The 11,425-nt window shown below is 34.1% G+C and overlaps 2 protein-coding genes across 3 annotated transcripts; one reads left to right on the top strand and one right to left on the bottom strand.

The window, feature by feature from the left end:
* The first annotated feature begins 2,224 nt into the window (after nt 1-2,224).
* On the top strand, nt 2,225-3,754 carry LOC115973546 (aquaporin SIP1-1-like). The gene is made up of 2 exons (XM_031093812.1): nt 2,225-2,433; nt 2,522-3,754. The coding sequence occupies exon 2, from the start codon at nt 2,604-2,606 to the stop codon at nt 3,321-3,323; it is 720 nt and encodes a 239-aa protein (XP_030949672.1). The 5' UTR covers nt 2,225-2,433; nt 2,522-2,603; the 3' UTR covers nt 3,324-3,754.
* Nucleotides 3,755-4,580: 826 nt separating this feature from the next.
* LOC115973547 (5'-adenylylsulfate reductase 1, chloroplastic-like) lies at nt 4,581-9,527 on the bottom strand. Of its 2 annotated transcripts, none has more exons than XM_031093814.1 (4): nt 9,256-9,527; nt 8,603-8,698; nt 8,356-8,497; nt 4,581-5,360 (listed from the first exon to the last, which is right to left on the bottom strand). In XM_031093814.1, the coding sequence occupies exons 2-4, from the start codon at nt 8,673-8,675 to the stop codon at nt 5,000-5,002; spliced, it is 576 nt and encodes a 191-aa protein (XP_030949674.1). In that variant the 5' UTR covers nt 8,676-8,698; nt 9,256-9,527; the 3' UTR covers nt 4,581-4,999. The 2 variants fall into 2 exon arrangements, with proteins under 2 accessions (XP_030949674.1, XP_030949673.1); XM_031093813.1 differs by having other exon boundaries at nt 4,581-5,363; nt 9,256-9,411.
* Between the last annotated feature and the right edge of the window lie 1,898 nt (nt 9,528-11,425).

An 11,425-nucleotide genomic window follows, 5' to 3' on the forward strand; every position in this document is an offset into this window, starting at 1 on the left:
GCCAAATACACATTAAAAGTGGACCGGTGGCCAGTGCCCTTCATCGCAGGTCCAATCAATGCTGAAACTTGAAAATAAACGAGTTAGACCTTATCTTCCAGTTGTAACACAGTTCTGGATCTAATAAATGTCATAAATATCTACAAAAAAGAAAAAAAAGAAAAAAGAAAGACTAAATTGATTGATAAAACGTTTTGAATGTTATAGGTTTAAAATATAATAATTGCCTTAAAATTTATGGAACTCAACAAAAAATTTAGGAATTTTAAATCTTTTTTGAAATTCCACTTATACTATTTTAGTATTTTTTATTTTTATTTAAAATTTTAATTAAATATATCTTGCTAAAAGGAAACAAAAAAGAGATATTAGATATTTTGTTTTTCATTTGTGTAAACTTAACTTAAACTCAAGAAGGGGTATGCCTACAACATTTTCATAACAAACTTTATATGGTAAGTTTTTACTTATTTTAATTAAAATCCATCATTAAAATGATTTTTTTGCTAATAAGTAATTGTCAGTAACAACTTTTCATTTAACATTCGTTGTTAAAATATTATAAAAATGTTATGTACGATGAACATAGCATTTCTCAACTCATATATGTTATTTTCAATGTGAATATGAAATCTAAAATTTTAATGTAGTTTTTGATGATTTTTATTTTTATTTTCTATTGTTAACATTTTTATTCTCCTTAAAAAAAACGGTTTTATTTAAAAAAGTTTTCAAATTAATTGTAGTGGGGATTAAATAATGTGGCCCAATATGGACGGAGCAGAGCCTTCGACCCTGCCCTGCTCAGCTCTACTTTAGTAACGTTACAGTACTTATTAGCTATTAGTACCTTCTGGCCTACATGTAATTAAGCCCGCACAGGGTCGCATTTGTTCTGGGGAGCCCAACCAAATATTGGACCACTGTGTTTTTTGCTTATATCAACTAATCAACTCGGTCTAACCCAGCTCAGTAAGTTGGGTTGGTTTTTAGGGGTTGGTAGGTTGGGTTAAGTTGTGAATTTTTTTTTTTATTTATTTTTTTTTATTTTTTTATACCGTGGGTCAGGTTGGGTTTGGGTCATAAGATTCACAAATTCATCTAACTTGACCTGACCCAACCCACCTATATTTAATATATATTTAAAATTTTAAAAATATATTATACGATTTTTTTATTTACTTTTTTGCTTCTTTTCCTAAATAAAACCCAAACCCTAAGTTCTCCTCATATAGTTTGTGTTGATTTGGTATTATATTCAGGATTATTTGAATATATGCTCTTATTTGTGGTAGTGTTTTAAACTTCTAATACTCAATTTAATAATAATAGTAATTAAAAAAAATGTCTAACTTGATTTACATGGGTTGGGTTGGACCCCTGTGATAGGCTGAGTTGGGTTGAATTTTTTTAACTCATTATAATGAGTTGGGTTGAAAAAACTCCTCAACTCGACCCATGCACATTCCTACTTGTAACTTCAACTAGTTGGGAAATTACTTAAGTGCTTTAGGGGTCACTGACACTTTTTTTCATCTATTTTAAGTCTCTAATGAAAGGAGATATTATTCACTTATACTAGAGGAGTCTTCCCTCCTCTCAATGGGAGTGTGGATCGTACCATAAGTTCCACACAAGAACCCACATCTCTCTCTCTCTCTCTCTCCTAAATATCCATTTTTGATAGTATTAAACATGTGAATCTTTTTTTTTTTTTTTCTCAAATTGAAGAAGAGTAATGCTTATTTTGCACACACTATTTAATGAAAAAAAAGTGAGTAAAAGTACGCAATAGCAAATTACTCATTGTAAAATATTCTACGACTTCATATTGAATGTGGGATTCCAACTAAATCACCTCCTCGACTAGTTAGTTACAACTACTTGAATCAGATGCACATATTAAATGTTTTAAATATGTTAACGGCTTAGGTTAGGACCACAAAAGGCGTGGGCTTGGAGCAGCGAAATTAGCATCGAGACTAGTTGCATTGAAGGGGAATCATGACTTTGGCATGTGATACACCCACCCAATTGACTGATTACAAGAATTTATGACAATTCCTGTCACTTTAGCTCAAGCATCACAGATCCAAGCAATAGATGTTGAATAGAATTGTACTTAATACTTATTATCTTGGGCTTGCGACAAAATGCGTCACTTTTCTCATGGACTAGTATAAATCACCCTTTACACCACGTTGTTTGTTCCTTCCATTAAAAATAAAAAAATGTACCACGCCTGTCACTCATGTTTTGTTTTTTACTTTTTTATTTTTATTTTATTTTTTCAGTTTTTGGGTAGATAGTGAGTAAGAATGGGAAGGAGGGTAGGTGAGATGTGTGAAAGTTCTTTTGAGGCCTCAAAGTGAACGGCTTAAAGATAAGCTTACGGTACTCTACTAGCCACCAATAGAACAAAGTTTCAAGCTTGTAAGCATCTCCATTTTTATTTTTAGTTTCTTTTTGAGCCATGCTGAAATTCTCAGTTAGCTATTTTGTTTCAACTCTTATTTTGTAGGACACAGACAATACATAGGCATAGAAAGTGCTGATAATAGAAGGCAGTTAAAGCTAGAGAGAGAGAGCAAAGATAAAGAAAGATGGGCGTGGTGAAGGAGGCAATAGGAGATGCCTTATTGACATCCTTGTGGGTGTTCAGCACACCATTGATGGGAGTTCTTACTACTATCATAGCTACATACCTTGGTGTTCAAGCCAATCCATTGGCAGGCTTATTCATCACCACCAACATCGCCACCATTCTTGTGTTTTCTTTCAGCATAATTGGCGCAGCCTTGGGTGGTGCTAGCTTCAATCCATCCACTACTCTCTCGTTCTACACAGCAGGTCTTAAACCTGAATCCTCTCTTATCTCCCTGGCCGCTCGCTTTCCGGCTCAGGCGGCTGGTGGAGTGGGTGGTGCCAAGGCTATACTACAGTTGATGCCAAGCCAATACAAGCCCAGGCTAAAGGGACCTTTTTTGCGAGTGGACTTGCATACTGGAGCCATAGCAGAGGGGGTGTTGACTTTTCTGATTAACTTTACTATCCTTTTTATTGTGATCCGGGGTCCTAAAAACCCACTTTTGAAGGTGTGGTTGATTGCTGTGGCTACAATGGGTTTGGTTGTTGCAGGGTCTGGTTATACAGGGCCTTCCATGAATCCAGCCAACGCCTTTGGCTGGGCATTTGTGAACGATCGACATAACACTTGGGAACATTTTTATGTTTATTGGATTTGTCCCTTCGCTGGATCAGCTTTGGCTGCTTGGATCTTTCGATTTCTCTTTCTGTCACCAATCAAGCAGAAGAAAGCCTGAAGATACAAAATTTGTATGAGCTCTTGTCAAATGTCTTAAAGAGCTTAATTCCTTATCTTTTCTTTTCTTTTCTTCTTTTCAGCTTTAGTAGCTTTATAGCTTAAGAAACAGTGATATGATATGTCAACTAAGGAGTTTATATGTTATGATTCCAAAGAAATGGGATTATGCTGGAACTGAAGAAGATGTGAAAGCGTACAGGGCAATTTGAATGTTTGAGCTAGCTTGATTCAGTGGACAGCATGCGTGGGTTGGTTTGGCTGCTCATAGGTAATCAAGACTACAGGGAACTAGGAGTAAATCGTCCCAGTCATGTAAGTTGCCATATGGGAATTCGAGGCATCCAAACAAGCAATTCTGTAATATGAATCTTCTCCTTAATATAAAACTGTTCCATGGGCTTTACATAGTGCATATATCATTCAAAACTATTGCTTACCTGCATTTTTTAGTCCATTCTGTGGAATTCTTTTCCAACTGCATTCCTTTAATTTGTGCTGATTTAGACTTGGGGATAATCAGTGTTCTTCTATTTTAAGGTCGTACCCCTTCACAAAAACAGTTCGGGTTTTAGTGTAATGGCAAGTGTCGATTGAGTCTTGAAATTAGCCTTAAAAAAAAAAAAAAAAAATGAAAAGAAGTAAGACTGCTTACCCATCAGATCTCCAGTACCATGTAGTAAATTAGATCTGTTTGTTTGGTAGGATAGTTTAAGTAATATTATTTGTATTTTTTTAAAATAAGTGTGAATGAAAATAGTGTAATATTGTTTAAAAACTAAAAATATGTGTTTAAGATGTTTTACTAAACGGATCTTAGTAGTGTGAGAACCATGTGTACTAGGTCTCCCAATTTATTTATTTATTTTAATTTTTGAAAATGCTAATTTATATTCTCAAACCCGTGATATGCCGCTTTTATTTTGTAAACCATATTTTAAGTGTCTTCAAATCCAGGCTCATCACCGTTAATTTGGAGATTAATTCACAATCAAATCTTAATTCACAATCAAATCAAATAATGGATGAGAGGCTGGGTTGTAGGATAAAATTTGCACAGAAAATTTTCAATATAATTTTTCTAACTCTCGCAAAAGATTGAGATTGAGGATTAATATAGTTGACAATTGAAAAGGGAAAAGGGGAAATTTTATTCAATCAAAAAGGGGAAAAGCAAAATTATATTCGAGTTTGGAAAAAGCACACGAAACGTAGCCAAGAAAAGGCATACAATATACAATAATATATATCATAAACATTAAAATTAAAACTTGGAAGTCTTTCTCACCATTGAAGAAAAGAAAACTCACAATATTCTAGTACATGAAACTTCTAATTTTAACAAGCATATTCTTGTTTAAGATACGATAGGATGAGTAAATTCATCACTACCACTACAATTAATTAATGCTCCCTATGTTTGCCTTCCACTATTTAGTTTTGTGAAAACACAAGGACAAAGGGGCAGATAGACTTTTGGACCATGTTTACAGTCTGCAATTCACGATCACAAAAGGTTACAAACTTGAAGTTGTAAAGGGGAACTCTTCTTATTGTAAGTACAAGAACATAGGATCATTACCAAGCACATTGCAGCAAAAGCAGCACTTAAATGGATGCATCTCACTGCTGCTCAGTGATTCTAGTTCTGTACAAGAAGATCAATGGAAGCCATTCTCAAAAGACCGTCAAATGATCCAATTCCATAGCCTTATATAGGCCACACTCCTTAGCCTGATCCGTTTCCTCCCACCACCACATCCCTTCCTTCTCATACCCAAATGAATTATATCCATGAAAAGGAATACTGTTAAATAGCACATTTATGGCTAGAAGGAAGCTCCAGTATTCTTGGTTTTCCACATCTGCCACTGCATTCGACTTCAACAATCTGCCAATCCCACCATCTCTTCCTTCAAGTGAAGGGTCTACTGGAATAACCGGAGTGCCTTCTGTAGTTTCCGAGGACTGATATTCTTTTAGGCCAGTGATCCCAGCATCAAATAACCATGCTTCAATCAAAGTGACATCCTCAGCTCTACTGCACAACCAGATGTAGGTTCCATGTTAAATTAGTGACAAAGGCATTGTGACAAAAGTTCATAAATTATTCTAGAAGTACTGAATAATAGACAAAGGCATAGTGACAAAATTCACAAACATTACGTTATATCAAGAAAATTGTGTGTCATTTTTCCTTTTACTTTTTATCCCATCAATATCATTATTTTCTTGAAAACTATTGGTACTTTTGTACTCTGCAGCATTGTTGTTACTTGTTAGGACAACAATAGCAGAAGTTAAGTGATGCATGCAGGCTGGTCAACAATATGTAGCTTACGCATTATGAAAAACAAAATTTATATATTAGCTATCAGTTAATGTGTAATGACTCTCTCTTTTTAGCAAATCCGAGCTTGTTCGATTTCCTATTCTTTTGCTTTTGTTTATATGCACCAGATACTTGTGTCCAAAGTTCTGGCTTATTAACAATGTTTAATAATTTCTAAATTCGTGCTGATATGAACCCTTTATTCCTTACTATTCAATGCCGTACTGAAAATTTTCTCTCCACCAATAATGTCTTACTTTTTAGTATGTTTGAGTTATAATTATAACTTAATATCTAGTACCTATTGCCTTATCCATTATATTTTATTGATTAAATTTGAAATTGAAAAATTCACATTTGGGTGAGATGTCAAACATATTAACTATGAACAGTTGCGGTTTTAGGAATTTTGTTTGGAGGGTCATTAAAAAATTTTAATATAAAAAAAACTTGAATATATTGAGTTATCGACAAAAAAAAAAAAAAAAAATAATAATAATACATGAAGTTTTATGATTTTCTTCTACAAATTTTCAAATTTTGAATTGTTATATGATAATTCATTATGAGTATCTATTGCCAATGTGGGTAGCTATGAGCCTATGAGTATTTTATTTTGTTAAGTTTATCTAACAATTTTATTTTTATGCAGTTGTTATTATCTATTTGTTATTGTTTTTATAAAAATATTTTAAACTAAATGACTAAACTAAACTCATTAGCTTTGTATTAATTATTGACGCACACAACCATACTTATTTATATATAAAATTATACATTATGTGTCTATTTAACCAATCAAATGCTTGGACAAACACTAATTAACTTTACAATTTTTTTCTTAAATTTTACTAACTTTATAACAAAAAGTTATTATAACATGATAACAATATACACATATGTAAGAAACCATCTCTATTTCCTAATTATTAAATTATATAAATTTATATTATATTTATATCATACACACAAACGTCCACACACATCATAATTCACACAAATAACATTATAACAAAAAGTAATGCACATAATCAATATTAGACACACTCACACATAATATAAATTTATAAAAAAGAGTGACACTTACAATTCACAAACACCTACTCTTTACTCTTAGAGTTGGAAATACTTATAATAAGGATGTGTAAAATTTAAGTCAGGTGTGCAAAAATATTTTTGAAAATAAATTAAAGTATTAAACTAACAAAAAAAAATTTATATATATAATTTTTTTTTTTTTTTGGGGTTGAAGTCAGGGGTTCATTTGAACCCCTTGAATATATAGAGTAGTGTTGCCTCAGACTATGAACGAGTACTAACTAATAAGAATGGAAGTTTACAGATGAATTAATGTATCATGCTAATAGAGTAGACCTTCCATCAATCCAGTGCACTAGAGTAGTTGATGTGACAGAAAACTGACACGTTGTTAATTTTGGACGTGTTATGTTCAATACTCAAATATATGGACAGAAGCCAAATACGTTTTTTTATATATATATATATATATATATATATATATTTGACAAATTCACATTTGGGTGAGACGCCAAACATGTTAACTATGAACGAGTAGTAACTAATAAGAATGGAAAGTTTATAGATGAATTAATGTATCATGCTGACAGTATAGACCTTTCATCTAGTGCACTAGAGCAGTTGATGAGATAGGAGATTGACATGTTGCTAATTTTGGACGTGTTATGTTTAGTACTTAAATGTATGGATGGAAGGCAAACACGTTTTTATATATATATATATATATATATATATATATATATAGACACACACACACTCCTACATTCAAAAAGATGTATTATATCTCAGTTTTTAAAAACCGAACCAAACCGACCGGTTGAACCAAGAATCGAAGACCAGTCCCGTCCCAAAAAAAGCCTAAACTCAGTGAATAACTGGAAAAATCAGTCAAAAATTGGTAAAAATCAAGAACTGGAGACAAATTCGGTTCTGTCCCTGATCCGATTTTTAAAACCATGTATCTCATCTTTTTTTTATTGAATAAAATAACATGTAGCAACTAACAACTAACAAGAATGGAAGTTTATATATAAATTAATGCATCATATGCAGACAGAGTATACCTCTTGACAAGGCTTCCATATAGTGTGCTAGAGCACTTGATGGGATAAGAGACTGACATGTGGCTAATTTCAGATATGTATCATGCACAGTACTCGAATGCACGATACATAAGCCAAATACGTTTATATATATATATATATATATATACACACACTTCAATGTTTAAAAGGATGTATTATACCTCTTTATTCTTGAATAAACTAACATTCAGTAATGTATATCTCTTTTTTCTTGAATAAACTAACATGTAGTAACTAATAAGAATGGAAGTTTATAGACGAATTAAAGCATCATGCCAATAGAGTAGACCTCCAGGGCAAGGTCATCCAATGCACTGCAGCAATTGATGGGAGAGGAGATTGGCACGTGACTAATTTTGAACAAGTGTCATGTCCGGTACTTAAATGCACGGGACAGATGCCAAACTTGTTTATATGTATATATACTATATCTCTTTTTTCTTGAATAAACTAACATGGCTTCACAATTGGGAAGAAGAAATAAATTCTTCGATATCAACTGAAGAAAGCCTCAAGATTGACTACTTGGAGGCATGTTAATAAGCATATTCACAAAGAAAAGGACATAATAAACATACCTTAAAGTTACAGTAGCATCATCTCCGGCTTTTTCAAAACGATCATCTTTTTCAATCTCTAGGGGAGAAGCTCCTTGAAGATCCTTAGCCAGCTTATCAGTATGATCATTTTTGGGACATTCATCAACCTTCTCAACCATCACTACAAGATATCATATAAAAAGAAAACCATAGTGCAATTCAATCAGACCCCACATAAATAATGTTCGTATCGCGCTCTTTAAATTCCATGAAGAATCAAACATACCAGGAGTAGCCAATGTGGTTGCTAGAGGAACTGTTAGCTCGCTCCTCTTAGGCTCTACATGAATGGGTTTCATCCAATATCTTCCTTCGCTAGTACCTGTCAAAGTTACTCCAAAAAGTAATGAAACTAAATGTATGCGAGAGCCAATTTGTAGGCCAATCATAATATTTATGCATATAATTAAGACCACCATGAAATTAGCAAAATCATTATAATCATCATCACCAACAACAACAACAAACACAAAGAAAAACTACTTAATTGGTTTTGTTTAGATTGAGAAAATAGTTTCTGTAAGAACCTGAATTTTTTTTTTATTACTTGAAACCCTTTTATCATGAGTTTTTAAAGAAAGAATAATATCTAAGATCAAAAAAAGAAAGAATAATATCTCTTTGCTGGATTTGGAAACAAACAAAAAAACAAAAACCCCTTCTGCAATGAAGCTTTGTTCCACTTTAATAAATAAAAAAATAAGGCTACCCCTCGTAAAAAATTTTAAGGAAAAAAAAAAAAAAAACCAAAAACTTAGGCAACTAAATATTACAGTGTATATATATATTATGCATCAGGACAATAACCAAGTGTATGATCAGTAAGAACATAAACAAGTAAAAGGAAAAAGAATGAAAAAGAAGAAAAAAGAAAAATACCATTTAGCTGAGAGATTGCAGAAGAAGAAGAAGATGAAACAAGTGTGAAAGAAGAGGCAGCAACAGACAAAGACAAAAGAAGGAATTCTAGCTAGCAAAGCACGCTTCTCTCTCTGTCACTGTCATTCTTTCTTTGTGTGTCTCGTGGGTTAAATAGCTATTCAGGTGGGAGGGAGAGTAGTGGTATTGTTAGGTTCGTTGAACCTAGACACTTCCCTGGGATGGTACGAATCCTATTAACAGTACTTTGAGACTTGAGAGTCATAGGACACACGGATATGTCCAAGCATGCACAGATGCACTACTCTCTCCTCGTAAGCCAGCTTCTTTGCTCCCCAACCTCTTTTTACAAAGAAGAATAAATAAAGTCTTCAATGTTGGATGGTCAAGATCACTCAACATCTCAACAAGTATTTTATTTTATTTTTTCATTTTTTTCAAGGCAATTTGTACCCTAATTCCAATCAGATTAAAATTTGCAAAATGTCTGGTGTAACAATTTTCTAATTTCTTGACAGGAACAGGAAGCATGTGTGTAAATTTTTGTTGTTTAATTGGGATTCCTATTAAATAATGTATCTCCAGGTTGGCACTCTAATTTCTTAACAATTATTTGAAAAATATTCTCTCTATCTCACTAATTTCATTGTTAAGATTTTTGTTTTTGCATTTAATAGTGTGCACACTCATTCATCAATATACCTTTAAATTGACAAAATTTAGTCTAAGCCCTAAATTGAGTTAATTGAATTTAAAGGATGGTAGAGTGTTTAAGTTTTTCAGCTTTAATTTGTTGTAATTACTTGATTATCTTTAATAAGATAATCAAGAGGGAGAGCGTGAGCTAAAGCGATTATTAAGTTAAAGACTCAATCTTATAATTAGGAAGTAGCTGCAAGAAGTAGAGTTAGTCTGGAAGCCTTCTTTTTGGCTCTCGTGTGAGGGTTGTCATAACTTGTGTGTTATCTACTGTTGGTCATGTTGGGACCAAAGAAAAGTAGAAGTTTCAACTGTGTCAATAGTATTCTAACTAAAGTACACGACCTCCAAAATCAACATCTACAACCCGTCGCTACCCTTCCGCCATTTCAATGTTCATCTTCCCGTGTGAGGATGATCTACTTAAAGCCAGTGATAGGGAAAGAGCAGAGACTCAGAATAGAAACTGGCGGGGTTACCTCAATGTTAGGATTTTCACCAAAGAGTTGACTTCGACGGTGCGATGGATAAGGTATCCAGAAACCCCGCTTTCGAACATCTTCTAACCAATGGCTGTCTGTCCAAAAGAAAGACCCTAGGAATATGGCTAAAAGTGTGATTCTGCCTATCTCTTTTACAAATATCACTTTTTCAATATTGTTACCAATCTATTGCTAACATAGGTATAAAAAGCCTTAACTACCCATTCATGTCATGTTTGGAGTTTCTAGGCCTGATTCTTTGGTTCGTAACGATCAAAATGAACCATCCACAAGATAGAGATAGTATTTAATTAATGCCATGCAAACAGAAGGAAAGACTTTAGATTTGCTAGCTCGGTAAGAACAATCGGAATACAAGGACGCAAGGACGGAAACCCAATCACGAGGGGGAAAAGCACCCTGGAGGAAATAGCCCTATATTCGATCAATGATGAGCAGAGGGGCCTTTTCTTGCTCGTTAGCGCCCACTTACCCCTATTTTCTTAGTTTTTTCATAAAGGAACTCAAGTTTAGCCTTTTGACAACCTTACTAATAGAAAGGGGCTAGCGCGCAATGGCTTTCTCTGATATGGGCTCGCTTCTTCAAGTGCACCAGCTGAAAAAGCCCCTTCCCTTTTTCAAAATAATAAGGTTCATAGCGCCAACCTAAACAAGACATTTTTATGCCCTTTTTTAAGGTTGGGTTACTGGATATGGGATCCTCATAGTAGGCTAGACCAACATCTAGCTGAGAGAGGATCATATGAGACAGAATGATCTACAATCCAAAGCCTATGCTGTGTGTGCAGCATCTAGGGATGGCAACGGGTCGGGTTCGGGTCGGGTTTTTCCATACTCGGATCCAACCCGCGGGTCTTAGCCCGCGGCCCGGACCCAGTCCATTTACTAAACGGATTTTTTTCCGGTGCCCGAACCCACCCCCGCTGGGCCCCACGGGCCCCGTTTAGGCCAACCAGATTTGGGCCTAA

The sequence above is a fragment of the Quercus lobata genome, unplaced genomic scaffold (genome assembly GCF_001633185.2).
Source record: "Quercus lobata isolate SW786 unplaced genomic scaffold, ValleyOak3.0 Primary Assembly Scq3eQI_2020, whole genome shotgun sequence".
Classification (NCBI taxonomy): Eukaryota; Viridiplantae; Streptophyta; class Magnoliopsida; order Fagales; family Fagaceae; genus Quercus; species Quercus lobata.